The sequence below is a fragment of the Aplosporella prunicola genome, assembly GCF_010093885.1.
Source record: "Aplosporella prunicola CBS 121167 unplaced genomic scaffold K452scaffold_23, whole genome shotgun sequence".
Taxonomy (NCBI): Eukaryota; Fungi; Ascomycota; class Dothideomycetes; order Botryosphaeriales; family Aplosporellaceae; genus Aplosporella; species Aplosporella prunicola.
The window spans coordinates 392930-409051 of record NW_022983551.1 but is presented as its reverse complement, the minus strand read 5'-3'; the positions used below and the strand labels follow the sequence as shown (position 1 = coordinate 409051).

At 53.7% G+C, this 16122-nt stretch overlaps 5 protein-coding genes across 5 annotated transcripts; 4 read left to right on the top strand and 1 right to left on the bottom strand.

The window, feature by feature from the left end:
• Window positions 1-1851: 1851 nt before the first annotated feature.
• On the bottom strand, window positions 1852-4438 carry K452DRAFT_353076 (uncharacterized protein). The gene is made up of 5 exons (XM_033545806.1): window positions 4015-4438; window positions 3874-3959; window positions 3047-3818; window positions 2510-2983; window positions 1852-2444 (listed from the first exon to the last, which is right to left on the bottom strand). The coding sequence occupies exons 1-5, from the start codon at window positions 4328-4330 to the stop codon at window positions 2206-2208; spliced, it is 1887 nt and encodes a 628-aa protein (XP_033394276.1). The 5' UTR covers window positions 4331-4438; the 3' UTR covers window positions 1852-2205.
• A 467-nt stretch (window positions 4439-4905) lies between these two features.
• On the top strand, window positions 4906-6032 carry K452DRAFT_311497 (uncharacterized protein; the record flags this gene model as incomplete). The annotated part of the gene is made up of 2 exons (XM_033543431.1): window positions 4906-5184; window positions 5238-6032. The coding sequence occupies 2 exons, from the start codon at window positions 4906-4908 to the stop codon at window positions 6030-6032; spliced, it is 1074 nt and encodes a 357-aa protein (XP_033394275.1).
• Window positions 6033-6301: 269 nt separating this feature from the next.
• On the top strand, window positions 6302-7237 carry K452DRAFT_290704 (uncharacterized protein). Its single transcript, XM_033541042.1, has one exon. It carries the CDS (start codon window positions 6438-6440, stop codon window positions 6987-6989), a length of 552 nt encoding a protein of 183 aa, XP_033394274.1. The 5' UTR covers window positions 6302-6437; the 3' UTR covers window positions 6990-7237.
• An 851-nt stretch (window positions 7238-8088) lies between these two features.
• On the top strand, window positions 8089-10200 carry K452DRAFT_88428 (uncharacterized protein). The gene is made up of 4 exons (XM_033547272.1): window positions 8089-8226; window positions 8354-8404; window positions 8475-9690; window positions 9740-10200. Exons 1-4 carry the CDS (start codon window positions 8178-8180, stop codon window positions 10068-10070), a joined length of 1647 nt encoding a protein of 548 aa, XP_033394273.1. The 5' UTR covers window positions 8089-8177; the 3' UTR covers window positions 10071-10200.
• A 1703-nt stretch (window positions 10201-11903) lies between these two features.
• K452DRAFT_338660 (uncharacterized protein) lies at window positions 11904-13742 on the top strand (the record flags this gene model as incomplete). Its single annotated transcript, XM_033545287.1, has 3 exons — window positions 11904-12130; window positions 12195-12495; window positions 12558-13742. 3 exons carry the CDS (start codon window positions 11904-11906, stop codon window positions 13506-13508), a joined length of 1479 nt encoding a protein of 492 aa, XP_033394272.1. The 3' UTR covers window positions 13509-13742.
• Window positions 13743-16122: the final 2380 nt, after the last annotated feature.

The window sequence follows — 16122 nt, the reverse complement described above, 5'->3', positions numbered from 1 at the left end:
CATTCAACCATCTTCTCTCACGATCACAAGCTCCCTAGCTTCGATGATGCGGTTCTAAGCACGCGTCAGCATGTCTTCCCGCTGCAACTGAAATTGCCAACTGCTGACGCAAAGTTATGCAGGAACGCATAGCCAAATCAACATTCATGTACAGAAAGATAGCAGCTCAGGTGTGTGCCCATCTAATATGATGTCTACTAGATAAACCTAACAGCATGGTTGAAAAGAAGAAGTGTTGCCGACGCTACCCAGCTTTAATGGCCCACACGAGCATTCCTACTAGACTATCCTTTACTGCTCCTAAGGTACCCCTCCCCGGTAGCGGGTCTCATGTCTGCCCAGATAGGAGGTAAGCGCAGCTTAGAGCACCTGCTATTCGAAGAATAGTCGATGTCCATGTCCGACAGATCTAAAGGGGAAGGAAGCATTTCGCACAGGCAAGCACATACCGAGACGGCATTACTCTTTACCGCGCGGTACATACCTACCTAGGTAAATAGCACGCCTGCTACATAGTTGCTAGTAAAATCCGTTGTCATGAGCTTAGCTTCCTACGCAGAACTTCCTTAACCTAAATATAATATTACAAAAGCCAACAGGTTTGCCTGTCAGTGACGTGTTATCCTTGTTAGATAGGATTGGAGTCCAACTCGTTTTCTATAAGACTAAATAAGCTCGAACGGGACGAACTAGATATTATTAGGAGTATTTAGTAAGTTTTCAAGCCATTTTGGTGACGGAGCAAATGTGATATTACGGATGATAATTTAGAGATGAACTTGAGTCTCTGTCAAGACAAACCCACAGAGCTATAAAGCGATTATACGTCATATATAGCAATGACCTTGAGGGCTTAGTTAAATTGGATAGGTTGAGGGAGTATGACTTCAACGCGTAGTAAGAGTTCTTACCTCAAAATAGATGACAGTAATAAGTATAAAAGCTAGTCTGTTTGGCGTATATACATCGTACATGCGCTATACAGGTGCACGGCTTAGAGTGCGGTGCCTCTACTAAAGTTTATCTAGGGGACTTACTTTTCTAACTTTAATCTTTTACTATATTCCTTTCAGCCACACTATTCACCTTTAATAGTTACTCTAAATCTTTAATTATTTTCACTGAGCTTAAAACTCAAGAGTTGCGTATCCGAGCGGTAGTTTAGATAGTACAAACAACTTTAAGGTCTGATGGTTTAGTGACTATCCGTATTTTGTCATTTTTAGGTGATTGAGTATTTGCAAGTAGTAGATACCAAGCTCACCCATTTTGTGCTCTTAAGTTTCATTATTTATCACCGATGGTACGCGTTGGACTTAGCAGTCCCTATCGTATGGTATCGGTTATTCGCTTTGCCCCTACTTAAAGTCAGTGTCATTTCCTATCGGCTATCATCAACTTAACAGTCAACCATTCTACCTAAAGGCAGGGGTGTAGAGAATCTTGCCTTTTCATTAAAATTAACTCCACACTGTATGTTCGTCCTCACCAAGTCATGTTGCAAAAGTATGCTATCTGATTTTTATGAACTAACCTAACAGGCTCAAGTATATTTATACATGCATGGAAATAAGGGCAATCAGTTGTGAAAGGTATTCAAGCCGTTATGTATTGGGATCAAGGCAACATCCATAACGTTTGTATGCCACAAGGCCTTTAAGACAATTCTATCCGATTAACATTTCTTTCTGCCTAAGTTAAACAGTCGTGATCTATTGCAAAGCACCGCAACCTTCCCTTCTTAACATGTTTGCCACCCCATCCAAATCAATGACGAAACAGGGCCCTTCCTGTCGTATGAGCGTATGTAGCAATCAATCACTTTCACAGCGCAATCATGACAGTAGATATCCTAGCCTTTTCTCTTTTCGTTTTTCCTACCTACACAAGTATTACTGATTGTACATGGCGGGCTCCGCCGCCCTCAGCACGACCACATGGCGCATTGCACCCCCCGAAGGCTTTGAGAACTCTATGCCCCGCCTCAAGCTGCCCTTTTGCGACCCTAGAACCCAACACTAGCTCGACTCGAGAAAACCGTGGCGAGGATGATGATAAGAGAGCAGGGAGTAAAGAACAGAGAGAATGTGTAGATACAACACACAAAAAGTGCTTACGGCAACACCAAATCCGCAGAGAAAGGTTGGGGTAACCAGTGAAAACATAAAAGAATACGCAGTTGCTTGTTTTCGTGCATTTGGGTATTTACCGTCCCATACCCATGCCGCTCATACCCTGCAGACGGCTGGCAAGCTGCGGGTACTTCTCCTGGACCTCGAGCTGCGTCCTGGTGGCCTCGGCGTAGGACAAGGCGTTGACAATCTCGCCCTCGGTTCTCGACAGTTCGGCGGCGCGCTCGAAGTACTTGAGGGCCTCGGGGACCTTGCCCTGCTGGAGGAGGAGCTGAGCCATCGTGGCGACAGCAATGTCACACTCGGGGTCGACTGCCATGAGTTAGTATCCATTCATTATCGCCAACAAAGGCCGTCTTTTTCACAAGGGAACTTACTGATCAGAGCCTTCTTGCACAGCTCCTCGGCCTCATTGAAGTCTTGCTTCCACTGGAAGAGAGCCAATGCCTTGTTGATGAGAGGCAGGACGTTCATGCCAAGCGGCTTCAAGGCCTTCTCCATTTCGACGGCGGTGTCAAACTTCTCAATAGCCTCCTGGTACTTCTGCTGGTCGAGCAGCAGCTCACCATAGTAGTTGTAGACGTCGGGGACCTTGTCGAAGTTCTTCATACAGCGGCGGAAGGTAGCCATAGAAGAAGCGATGCTGCCCATCTTGTACTGCGTGACGCCGAGCTGAATGTGCGAGAAGATGAAGTCCTTGTCGAGATCAATGGACGTCTGGTAATCCTTGGCGGCGTCGGCAAACTCGGAGAGGATGAAGTGGAGCTGCGCGCGGTGGTAGAAGATATCGGGATCGTTGGCGTTCTGCTCCATCGCTTGCTCGAAGTCGTTTGCGGCAGCCTCGCGTTCACCTACTTGCTGTGATTAGACCTGATCGCATAAAACCGTTGGTCTTGAAGACCTTGAAGACTTACCCTGTTCAAGGTGCATGCTTGCGCGCTTGATGAAGCTCTGGGTCAACGAAGGGTCGAGCTCCACACTCTTGGTGAGATCCGCCAGCGCGGCCTGGTTGTTGCCCATAAGGTACTTGAAGGTTCCCCGCATGTTGTAAGCGAAAGCCTCGTGCTCTTCCAAATCGCCCAGCTCAAGCGCCCTTTCAAAAGCTTGGGCAGCCTCATTGTAGCCTTCCGCAGACTTCCGGCTCAGAGCAATCAGGCCCTTCTTCAATTGACCCTTGCCCGTCTCCTCGTCCAGCTCGGCGTCCTCCTCAAGACCCGCAGGCGCAGGCTTGGGCCTGAAGCTCTGCAGGTAGTTGGAAACGAAAGTCGGGCTAGGAAGCTTCTTCTCCTTGCCAGCAAGGATGTTGCGGCCCTTGGCCTCAGCCACCTTCTTCAGTAGACGCTCAACGCTCTGCGCGCTTTGCTCGTTGCGGAAGCCATCAATGATGCAGCTAGCGGTGTAGTCCAAAAGAGCCTCGCTGTACTTCTCGGTCTGCTCGAATGCGTTTGCGCGCCTGTTCAGGGCCTTGACATATTCGGCGTCCAGCTTAAGAGCAGCGGTGGTGTCCTCGATAACATTTTCCCAGTTGGACATGGCATTGTAGCAAGCGGCGCGGTTCGAGTAGAAGACAGGGTCTTGCTTGCACAAGATCGCCTTGGTGTACAGGTCAATCGCCCTGTTGTAGTCCTTGGAACCGTATGCCTTGTTGCCAGCGGCCTTGAGCTTCGCGGCAAAGTCCTTGCGTTCCTGTCGGCGGTTAGAAAATGTTCGCGGAAGACATCTGGTATTGTCAAACACTTACTTCTGGGGTCAGATTGGCCGCGGTGTTCTCATCAACCTCAGGCAGCTCCTCCTCACTCTCCTCAGCAGCAGAAGCCTTCTTCGTAGCTAATGGCATATTAGCGGGTTCCCATGTATATTGGCAGTTCCAGTTGGCGCTTACATGGGGTCTCTGATTCTTTAGACTTCTCCTCCTCCGCAGCCTGCTTAGCCTTCCTGCGCTCCTTCGCCTTCTTGTTTTTCTTGGACTTTGCAGTCTCGGCCTTTGTAGGTTTGCCGCTGTCCGAAAAGTAGTAGACGGCACCGGCACCCGTTACCAAGACTGTGACACCAGCGATTGTGTAAACCACCGCCTTGTGCTCCGAGGCCCATGAGGATATCCTATCCCATAGCGACGAGCTGCCGGCGGCCGCGGCGGAAGTGTCAAGCGAAATCGGTTGCGCCGGGCGCGGGATGGGAAGCTCAGGATTGCTAGACATTGCGAACCGGAGCTTTTTATATGGATCGGTCTCGGGGGAGCCTCTGTGGGCAGGAAAGAAAAAGTGACGATGGGGAGTGGATGGATTTGAAAAGGTTGAAGGTGGAGGTGACGCGACGTGGGTTGCACTTTTCGAGCTCCAACTTGAAGATCCTCTGTCGGACCGTTGTTAACGCCGTCATCTCGCACTCGACGCGCGGAGCTTGCCAGTTGCCGGTTACACCCACCGCACTTTCACCACAAGCCATCGCTCAAACCAGGTAGACCCTCTAGCCATTTATGTCTTGATCACGGTTTCAGCCTCTGCCTTCTGCCCAGACTACAAGATTCTACCACATACAACAGTACACTTCTTTTACAGCTGCGCCGCGCACGTGACTGGATACCAGCTCTGCCACCAGTCCACTGATAAGATTCTTCTGTTCCTTGCGTCTTAAATAAGTCTTATTTGACTGTCTTGTCCTCTCCTCTCAGCCCCGGTGTGTTTAATTAGAAATATCCTATCAAGAAACTACGCAGACACCAAGTCATCTTCCTACACAAGGCTAGACTCTGACCTTGACTCCAGCTATCGCAATGTCTGCTTCTACTTCCTTCTCGCTCTTCACATCCTTGCGCTACGATCCACTACTCCTCCAAAGTTCACAAAATGGGTCCGATATATTGAGCTTCTCCTCGCCAAGTCCATTCTACATGCTCCGGTATCATCGGGATCGCATGCTGGAAGCAGCACAGCATTTTGAATGGACGCCAGTGACTCAAAAGCTTATGGATGGTGAAGCGCTAGAAAAAATACTCCTGGAAGAAGTGGAATCGTGGCGTAAGATTGGTAGCCACGGCGATGTCCCACTGAAGGTATTCCGATATCTTATTCAACCCATCCCGAATACATCGTTGATATTGCTTAGGTCCGAGTGCTGTTTAACCCCTCTGGACAAATGCAAACGGATTTAGCCCCGGTCCCGCCAGCATCACTGAAGGATTTCTTCCCGTCGACTCTGGACCTACCGGCGCCAAAACCTGCGAAAACATTCACCCCCTCTCCGCTAACTGGTGGTGCACTCACACTCGGACCCAGTGATTCACTCGCGAGTGATTCATCTTCAACGTCTTGGATCATAACTTTAGATACTGAGCCAACACCGACATCACCGCACACTCTTTTGAAGACAACCCACCGAACGCATTATGATGCCTCTCGTGCGCGGTCCGTGCCGGCTGCCGAGAAAAAAGATGGTCAGATGCATGAAGTGCTGCTTTGGAACGAAGTCCAAGAAATCACCGAAGGTAGTTTCACTAGTGCATACTTCTATCGCGGCGGGAGGTGGGTGACACCTCCTGTTGGACAACCGAAGAATGTGCCGGTACCTCCAGAGGCCGGTGCGGCTACCACGGAGGGTACGAACGAAGTGAAGGACGGTATGGAGGAGCCCCCCCGACCGACGTCAGAAAATGCTTATGTGGACGAAGGGGAGCTCCGTGAGCCGTTTGCTGGCCGATGGGGTCACAGTGTGAGAAGCCCAAAGGCTGTGATGGGTAGCGGAGGGCAAAGAGGAACGACGAGGAGATGGGCTTTAAAGGCAGGTTTGTGTATGGAGGAGCCAATAAGCAAGTACACAGTGAATACGGGTGAGAAGGTTTGGGTCAGTAACGGGGTCAGAGGATTCGGGTTGGGAACAGTCGTGGAGATTAGGAAGCAGTGAAACCGAGCTCGCATCGGTGGAAAACGCCCTTGAAAGTAGCTCCTGTGCGATGGTGTTGCAAATGCTGTTGTACTGACAGGAGCCGGGGCACACAAAGATATTTTGACAGTCCAATAGACAACGGCTTATCTCCTTGCGACCAATCATGAGTAGAACATTTGAAGCGATGGAATGAGAAATCTCAGAATGGCGGGCCAAATGCGAGTCATTGCTTTTTAAACGGCGGTTCCAACGGTGTTGAGAGGTCCCGCCGCGGGGTCAGGGCCAGGGTCCGAGCAGCAGACGACAAACGCAAGAGGAGGAAGCTCTATCAACGGTGATCCTTGTGCCTCGTTCCATAAAACAAGCTTACTCAAGCGCGTCACCTGCTTACTTTTGCAACCTCTCTCTTTCTGAGCTTGCCCTATGTGCACGCCTACACAATCCCAAGCGATCCACCGCCTAAGCGTCATCAGTTCACAGCTCGCCGCCGTCCCATCCTCGACCAGTACGTCTACGGTCGCGACCGATAGAACATCATCCAACCCATCGGGCAAGCCGCCTGCAAACATGTCGCAACGCCCGCCCATCACCTGTCACGTCCTCGACACAACGACGGGCCGCCCCGCCGCTTCGATTCCGGTGTCGCTCACGCTCATCTCTCCCTACGGCCCAAGCACGCCTCTATCCGCGACGACCAACAGCGACGGGCGCGTCACCGAGTGGTCGGCGCCGGTGGGTGACAGCACCACACTGGAGGAGATATTCAAGAACAGCCGGGCACACGAGGAGAGCGGGGAAGAGGCCGAGATGGTGTGGGCACTGCGTTTCGAGACGAAGGCGTTCTGGGACCAGCGTGGCATCAAAAGCTTCTTTCCCGAGGTTGAGGTCAGGTTCATGGTGAGGGGTCGCGAGGAGCACTATCACGTCCCGCTGCTGCTGGGACCGTTCAACTACACGACGTACCGGGGATCGTAACTACTCGTAGGGGGAGGAAGGCGAGGGGGGAGTGGGTGATTAACTACTGCTCGAGTGCATGAGATAGGCGTGAATGCATTGCGTCAATAATGTGGTACGGCATGCAGAGGCGGTGGCACCAAGCACGCATGCATTTCTTACCCGATCGAGAAATGGCGATGCTCCAAGCTGATGATCGGTGACACGGGTCGCGCGCCTGCCTGATACGCAAAGATTTGTGGACTTGCCCAGCGCGCTGGAAAGCGGGCGACTCCACCCGCAAAGGTGCGCCTGAAGAACGAGCTCGCGCGGTCGTGAGTTTCTTTGAACACCCGTCGACGGCAAACGCAACGGCAGTCCGGCGTGATGTCCGATCGGTGGGCGCATGGTGTGATCCCGGGAAGCGGGCTAATCACGTGGGCCGCTTAGCAAAGCACACTGGCGTTTCTCCTGGCTAGCGCCATAAAGAAAACCGTCGTCATCCGCCCGCTCGCTTCCTACGTCACTCGACTGCTTCCTCTTTCATCATCGACCACTGCACCGGACGAACAGGCATTGGCATCAGCCTCATTTGGCTTCGTTGTACTGGAGTATCTTTCGACCCCCGCCGAGACAAACGTCCCGATTCGTCCCTTGCGCTGCTGCGCTGCCGCTCTGTTGCTGCCCGCGAAAGGAGTGACGCAATTCGTGCCCCCGAGTCCCAGGCAATTTTCAACATCGCCGTCAACGCGACCCAAGGACCAGCCCGCCGTGAGCCCATTCAACGGATCGTGCGGGAGCCGCCTAGCGAGTCCACAGCCCACTGCAGCGTGTCCTGTGACCATCGTTGCGCGGTGTCGGCGCTGGTAAGCCTCTTCGCCCTTTCGCCACCCGCGACAGCAACAGTTGCGTTGCGTCCCCTTGCGACCGCAAGAGGTCGTCTTCCGCGCGCACAACAACAACAACAACAACACCCCCATCAGCCCTAGCTGCTTACCGCCGGCCTCCGCAACTAACGCATGTCCCCTCGCGATACAGACAAAGGCGCGCATTATCTCTAGTTGAGACACATCGTTTAGTTGTGCCCCGGAAGAAGTTGGTTTGGGGAGGCGGAACACGGAGGCGTTGCGAGTGCACACCTAAACGATCGACGGACCACATTCAGCGACCGCGCTACGTCATTCGACTCCCACCACAGCAACCCAAACGCTCCTTCGAATCCAATCCATCATGTCCTCCCCCCAAGATCCGAAGCGGAACATACCTACCAAAGGTGAAGGTCAGTAGCCCTGCGTCTTGCCTGCACTTGGTTCAAGCATTGATGGCCGAGTCACATCCCCTTTGCTCTCTTGCTGTACTCGTGTGTGTGATGCAATGTCGTCGCTAACACTCGTTGATCGTCCCAGAGAACGAGAAGGTTGAGAATGAGACCCGGCATCCATCGCCGCCCAAGATAGGTATGTTTATCAGTCCATCTCCACTCGTCATTCGATGCATCCCATATCTTGGCCAACGCCTAACATTCAGTAGAAGCACCCCCGGATAATGCACCAGCGGTGAGCGACGCGAAGAACAACGCCACCGCGACTACTGCACCCACAACTACCGCACCGCTCGCGCCCCCTCCTCGACCCACCCAAAATAACACATCTGATACTCCCGACTACTTTAGTGGTGCGCACGGCAGTAACCACTTCAACCTGGAGCCGAACCCCTTCGAACAATCGTTCGGAAACTCGTCGGTGGAGACTCCAGGAAAGAGCCTACTCCCTCCCGTTGCAAGCCTAACATCGCCCTCTTCATTACTGCCTGCCGGCACTCCCGGTTGGAGTCAATCGTTACGGTCGGGACCTCTGAGTCCTGCTATGCTTACTGGCCCCGCTGGGGGTAGTGACTACTTTGGCGAGCCCTGGAAAGGCGGTTTCCCGACGCCGAACGAGTCATCGCTCCGTACTGGCCTTACTCCTGGTGGAGGCGGTTCAATGTTCCCTGCCCCTAGCCCTAACTCACAGGCTTTGTTCAGTCAATTGCAGAGCGGAGGTGCCACTCCAAGCACAAGTGAATTCTACCGTGCTGCGTTCAAGATGAACAACTTCGGTCAGAACGTCAACGGACCTACATCTCAGCCGCCTGAGCCAAGCACTCAAGCCGGCGACAACAAGTCTTTCCCTGCTCCTCAACAACCGCAACCAGCTACACAGGGCCCACAGCAAGATCCGTTTGGTCAGCACGATGCCAATGTAGTGACGTCATTGCTTGGCTTGTCCCGTGCGGATGCAGCCCAGAACAGCAACAACCAGTTTGCGATACCTGGCCAGCCGCCACATGGCATCAACACGAACCTTGCTCATGTCCAAGCCCATATGGGTGGACGTTCTCAAGATACCTCACCTACTTCTCTAAAGCGTGCCGGCAAAAACTCCATCGCCAGCATGTCCGGCTCCGCTGACGGCGGAGAATTCTCCGAGGACGCGCACAGCGAGGATGCCAAACCATCCAGATCAAGGAACAAGAAAGCTGCTAATGGAAAAGGAACTTCCATCAATGGAAGACGGAAAGCCGATGATGGCGCCGTCAAGGGTCCGTCTAACAAGAAGGCCAAGGGCAACAATGGCAATGCCATGATGGACGATGACGATGACTCCGATGACGAGCACAAGGACCACTCTGTCAAGCAGGAAGGCAGTGACGGCAAGAAGATGACCGATGAAGAGAAAAGGAAGAACTTCTTGGAGCGCAACAGGTTAGTAGTGCCCTTGCATACGTTTACAAATCAGCTAACCCCTGAACAGAGTCGCCGCCCTCAAGTGTCGCCAGAGGAAGAAGCAGTGGCTGGCAAACCTTCAGGCCAAGGTCGAGCTCTTCAGCACTGAGAACGATGCCCTCTCAGCGCAAATTACTCAGCTTCGCGAAGAGATTGTTAATCTCAAGACGATGTTGTTGGCACACAAGGACTGCCCTGTCTCTCAAGCACAGGGCATCAGTGGCATGGCTATGACCAACTTTATTGGTGACATAAACCATCATGCTCATCCATATGGCATGGGCATGCCGCCGAATGGCGTGCCGCCAATGGGTATGGGCATGCCTCAACCGCCTCAACAATCGATGCAAAGGAGGTGAGAAAATGCCAGCGCGAGATCCTTTGCATGAGCGTAGAAGAAACTCACAAGCCAAGTCGACGTTCCATCTATGCCTCATGCGGGTCTTGCTGAAGGCAACATGCCGTCGCCAAAGGGAGACACGCCACATCCCCCGTTGGCTCATCACTCGATGTCCAGATGCGTGGTCGCTCCCATCTGGTTACATCAATCTCATTCATGGTGCCCACCTTGCAGCTTCATACGATCTGTATAGTACTTTTTTCTACCGACCTACTCTTTTCACTCTCTTCTAAGTGGCGCAAAACTTGGATGGTTTACTTGGACTGAGTTTGTAGATAAGCTCATTGCTTTTGTTTCCTTTCCTTTTCTTTTTCTTTTCTCGTCAGGCTGGTGTTTTTCGTTTTCGTCATTCCTGCTTTCTTGTCTCGCAAGAGGTAGGGAAGCGCACCACATATACACAGGCGTCTGGCGCCAACCGGGAAGAAGGCTTCAACGAAGGAAACGAAAGGCGAAGGGCGGTGGGGGACGGATCGCTCAACTTGTCTGCCTCTCTGTCTTTATCAAGTCATTTCCTTCACTGTCCATTAATCCGTCGGCAGACTATTAGCGCTGCGTTTCGTGGCAGCTACCGGGGCTTCGCCAGATTTCTAGTGAAGGAAAGGAGTCCAGGCGGCATGCTGATTCGCATCCTGGAAAGAGCGGTGCTCTTCGTCTAAAGGGTATTTGCATTTGAAACGGGATATCAAAAACGGAGCAAGGAAACTCCTGGAGTGAACGGGGTTGGACCGGGAAACAATAACGGATGGACGACGACGACAGAACGGACGGAACGGTAAATAGAGGCCGCGCTCTGGTGCGTTAAGGAACGCGCGATAGTCGTCAAATTGAATTGATTTACTGAAGTTCCTGATTGTTAATATTAGGTGTTATTGAGTACGAAGGCGGCCCTGAGGCTCCGCGCCGGGGACCATGGCCGTCCCAGATCCGTAGCCATAAGCATACTTTGTGGCTTGATGGGTAAAAACAGGTTTGAAGTGCAGGTACCCAGTGGAATACAGGATTATCCCGCCTACCCCACGCATGGCAGAAGGCCGGCATCAACCCCAGGATATGACGAAGTGTCTGTATGGAGTCATTGGCGTCTGTGTCAATGGACTGGAGTGAATGTCGTCCCGATGTCGTTGTTGTCCATGGGATGGATGGATATAGGATGGAGAGTTAGCACCTCCTATGGAATAAAGAGTACACGTATGAGCAAGATTCGGTGGAGTCTGCCTCATTCCAGAACAAGACTTGCAAGCCTCATGCCGTGCTACATGTCTTAAACTAGGAGAGGTAGCTAAACTCTGTCACTTGCCCCTGGCTACCGGTCCCGGAACCGCTTCTAAGCGCCTTAGCTCGATGCATACGGCAAGACATGCGCCGATGTGCGGAGAAGGCTTCATGGCGGCTTGAGATGTGTGGGGTCTGGGCGATCCGATTCACGGAGAGCAGATGAGAGTCGGAAGCCATTAGCAAACGGGCTCCGTTCTTCGGACAGAGCACGCGATGGTCGAGATATAAAAGCCGGGTGGACACAACTGGTGTGATCATATCTAATCAGATCCCATCTTATCAGATCATCAGCCAGTCAAACAGACAATGCTCCTCACGCCCGAATGCGCATCTATATTTGGCGGTGACAGCGTGCAGCAAAAGCCGCTATCGAGTCATGATGCAGAACGGTGGCACCCCGCCGAGGCGGGGCTAGAAGCTGAAGCACCGCAACACCAAGACCAAGAAGGTACGATCACCACGCACCATCCGTTGTCAGCTTCGATGAAGCCACCGCTTCTGCTGCGCCTCCTTCACCATGGTGGTGCTCCTTGATCTCGACGACGACCCTTTCCTCGACCCTCACCGCGCCGATCCTCGTACGAGCGGCGACGCGTCGCAGCCCTGGGTTGGTGGTACCTTTTCTGCTGACGCCCGACGAGATCTTGAGGCCCCGCAGACCCTTGAGCAGCCGCCTGAAGACTGCGAGACCGAGAGACCAAATCCCAACCTCAATGGCTTCTCCGCCATCCTGAACTGCTACCCGTAAGCCCGCCGTCGCCCCTGCATTGGAAACCTCTCCGTACTGATCCGGTCCCTTCCGCTCAAGGATCGTGTCTTCGCTAGCCTCTCTGCTCGACCTCAACACCCTTCATGCCCTCTCCCGCACCTGCCGCCAATTTCGCGCAAACCTTCTCGATTACCGCAATCAACTGGTGACGCGCACGCTGCGATGCTCCAACGAAGAGGAACCGCTGGCGAATAAGCTCGCTTCGGGACTGGCTGGGATCAGAGCCTCCTGGAATGGCGGCTCTCAGAGGATGGGCGAGCGAATTACGAGTGGAAAGATCGGCAAGTGCGCAAGAGATATGGTTGGCAATTGCCGGAAATGCGGGATCGTGGTTTGTAGGGTAAGTACAGTGGCATGGCATCGCATTGGTCGAGAGAAGACGCTGACAGCACTGTGCTGTAGAACTGTACCAGCAAACCTCCGCCACCTGTGGCACTCCCAGGTCGTGTCCGCCGCCTCTGCAAGACATGCGCCAATGCGCCCCTCTCGCTTCTCACTTCCCCCTCCATAACAAGCCCCGCTCCCATCTGCGATTCGATAGCCTCCCGCTCCCGTCATCCAGCCGCTTCTCCCGGCACTTCACCAAAATCCTCTACCTCTAGTCTTAGCAGCACACCGCCCACATCGGGCTTCCCTAACTACACACCTGGGTCTACGAGCAGTTCCCCCTCAAGCAGCCCTCTGAAATCATCACCGCTACGCACCTCAGTTCCCAATGAAGCCTCTGGTGCAGCACACTCAGCCGAGTCAGAAAGGTCTCTAGCATTTACGGCTCCAGCATTCCTCCGCACTCCGTGCAACTGCCCCAATGAAGTCTATCTCTGCGGACCTTGCGGCCACACGCTGCGCACAGCCGACCAGACGTACATGCTGGGCTGGACGTGGCGCTCGCGCTACTCGACGTACCTGGACGGCCTGGGCACGGGCATTGGCGAGGGCCACGAAGGCGTGAAATGCGGGCTAGGGTCCTCGTGCCGTGGCGGGCGCGAGGTCGAATGCGAAGAGTGCGGCACGGTAGAAGAGGTTGCCGCGCTAAGCGGGACACGGACGGGCACATCGCCGCCAACCAACGGTGGTTCGTCAGCGATGGCGGGCTCACCGCGCGACGAGTGGAGCGGCACGTCGTACCTCGCGCAGGAGATTGAAGGCATTGGAGGTCGCCGCGTCATGAAGCTCAAGAAGCGCGTCAAGGTCGGCGCGGTGGTCAAGGAGTACGAGGACGAGCGCGAGAGTGGCGTCTATCTGCGCCGGGAGCGGGAGGGCACGAACCGTGCGTGGTGCGCATGGTGTGCGCGTGTGGTGCCGAGCAGTCGCGACTGGGAGACGTGGCGAGCTATGGGATTCGAGCAGTGAGATGGAGGAGTTTGTGGTTCTTGGGGCAGGGAGGGGAAAGAGGAGGGAAGGGGGCTGTGGGTGCGCGAGGCCAAGGCCGTACTGATCTGGGCTGAACGTCAGCAGGCCAGTCGTTCGGGAGAAGAGACACCATCTTTCCCAACTATCTTTAGACCAGCTGGGCTCTCGCTCGCCGTCCACGCAGCGCCGCAATCAAGACGTTCTCACCTACCTACCTACCTTACCTATCTATCAATTGCGACCCAAAGTACAAGCAACCTTCCTCTTCCCTCTCGTCTCGCCACAAGCATCACCAGCGCCTTGCCCAACGTTCAGGCCTACAATCAAACCCATTCCGTCCCATCCCATCCCATTTATTCATTCGTCCGGGTATCGCAGCCGTACCTGGTAGTCAAACAAGCACCCAAGCACACCCTTCCCACGTCCCCTGCCCTGCCCTGCCCTGTCCCGTCCCGTCCCGCCCTCTCGTCACCCCCCTTTCGCATTCTCAGTACACCCACTCACACACGTCCTACATCCAGCACAATCTCCGATGACGTGAGTCTCCATCGCACCAGCGCACGCATGCGCACCCAGCCCAGCATATTGTACATGTACGCACACGCACACGCACACGCACATGCGCGCGTACGTGCCGGTGGGCAGCTTTGCCTTGCATTGTCTCGCCTTACCTCGTGGCCAGCGCCCTGCGTGCATGCGCGCGCATTGCAGACGCGGGGGCGGAGGGCGTGGGGGTGAGGTGGGTGAGTGAGAGGGGCGGGACGCGCGGCTGGCTTACCTACTGGAGCGGGGTAAGGAAAAGGGAAAGGATGAAGGCGAAGGTGGTGGATGGGGATGTGGATGGGGTGGGTGGAGGTTGGTTGGTTGGGCTTGCTTGCTTGCTTGGTCGCTGTTGTTGGGTTGGGGTAGGGCTGGGCGGGAGAGTCCGTCGGATGATAGGTAGGGTAGGTAAGGCTTAGGGCAGGGCCGTGGGAGGCAGGGATGGGTGACGCGTGGCTGGCATATGCAGGTGTGCGTGGAGGGGGGTGGATGTGGGTGTGTGTGGGTGGGTGCAGAGGGGAGGGGAGGGCTATCAGCTGGTTTGGCTGGCTTGGCTGGCTGGACTGGCTGTTGAGGTGGTGGTTGGTTGGTGGTCGAGCGGGCTGGGGGCGGGACACACGTGGTTGGGTAGGTAGCGCCTTCGTTCGCGTGGGGGTTGCTAGGTGTGCTTTTTTCGCCGATTTAGCATTTGGGCTGCGCGTTGGGTGTGGAAGTGGTTCTTGGGGGGTCGCGTAGGTGGGTAGATACGTCAACGATCGTGAGGTCAGGAGGTACTTCCGGGCCTGACGTCCCTCGCTCTCTCTCTCTCTCTATCTTGCATCGTGGCCGGTAGGGTTGCTGCTTGCATGCATGCGTCTGTCAGCCGCACCATGCCGCCTCTTATTTCTTTCTCAAGAGCCAAGGCGCGTCCTTTGCGTTACCGTCTTACAACACCCTTTCGAGCCGTATTGCTTTTTTTTTCATTTTTATCCCAGTTCATTCTGTTTCACGGCCGTAAGCGAGAACACCTGACGTCTTGGATTTGATGTCCACCCTTGTGGTTGCTCTTGTATGCGGTGCAAGTTTGTTAAATAGCTGTTATCGTGGCGGCTAAGGTTGATTGCTGCTGTGCAGCGGAGTTGGGCAGCCCTTTGCAATTGACGACGCTACATCCTTGATATCCGCGGAGAAGGCGGCTTTTACTGTAGCTTTGGATGGGAAAGGTGAGAACCGTTCTATTTGTTAGGATAAGGTTGCTGATAGATGAGCTCTTTGCTTTGTTTTTAGGTTGGCTCTTCCGTTGAGGCGAGGACTTCTCGTCACTGACGAGACTATTCACACTTCATCCGTTAATACCCACCGGCTTTGTTTCGGATTCGTGTTCGGCCCGCTCGCTATCGCTTTCTTGTTCGAAAGCCACTGGTAATTCACTATGCATCTTTCATAATTCGTATTATTCTCGCCTTGCCTTTCCACCTTCGATGTTAGTTAGTCCGAATCAGACGGATGCCTCCGGAGAACGAACGGCTATCTCCGTCCGGAGAACCAAGTGTGATATCTATCATCACAGTTAGTACTCTGGTGCTATAGTTCTTTTCCATGTCTATACACCTTACTTGCGAGTGATATTCCACTGCTGTCGTTGCAGTCACTGCTAAATTATGCAGTCCATTCTTCGCAGAAAGTTGGTCAACATAAATCTCCACTTGTTTTACCATCAGCTCTGCTCCGCTCTAGTGCATGAGGATATGAGGATTGGCTCCCAGGAGCTGACTGGAAAGATCCGCCTTCATGCTAAGTACGATCGAGGCGTCTTTTACGTGGCTGAGGAATGATGGCCTTTGGCTAGCTGCATCGTCATCATACTGACCCACGGTCTGGTTTATGTACCAGGACATACGAGTAGTGTCGCCATCTGAGGTCAGCCATTTACTAATTGCTCACTCAGAATGTTGAGTGAATTCAGCCCCAACACACAGGCCTCCGTAGTCGTCTCCAACAATATATTTACTAGTTAATTGCTTCCTAGCATTTGTTGAGCATGCATGTACGCTTACTCGCTCTCTTGGGTCAATGAGGATGTTTTGCGCTTACT

What these genes read in the sequence shown, in the direction of transcription:
- K452DRAFT_353076 (XM_033545806.1), bottom strand. Translation starts at nt 4,330, where the DNA reads ATGTCTAGCAATCCTGAGCTTCCCATCCCGCGCCCGGCGCAACCGATT. An exon ending in TAAAGAATCAGAGACCCCAT is followed by an intron (nt 3,960 to 4,014) that starts GTAAGCGCCAAC and finishes ATATGCCATTAG; the next exon opens with CTACGAAGAAGGCTTCTGCT. An exon ending in GTGCAAGAAGGCTCTGATCA is followed by an intron (nt 2,445 to 2,509) that starts GTAAGTTCCCTT and finishes AACTCATGGCAG; the next exon opens with TCGACCCCGAGTGTGACATT.
- K452DRAFT_290704 (XM_033541042.1), top strand. Translation starts at nt 6,438, where the DNA reads ATGTGCACGCCTACACAATCCCAAGCGATCCACCGCCTAAGCGTCATC.
- K452DRAFT_88428 (XM_033547272.1), top strand. Translation starts at nt 8,178, where the DNA reads ATGTCCTCCCCCCAAGATCCGAAGCGGAACATACCTACCAAAGGTGAA. An exon ending in CATACCTACCAAAGGTGAAG is followed by an intron (nt 8,227 to 8,353) that starts GTCAGTAGCCCT and finishes TGATCGTCCCAG; the next exon opens with AGAACGAGAAGGTTGAGAAT. An exon ending in TCCATCGCCGCCCAAGATAG is followed by an intron (nt 8,405 to 8,474) that starts GTATGTTTATCA and finishes CCTAACATTCAG; the next exon opens with TAGAAGCACCCCCGGATAAT.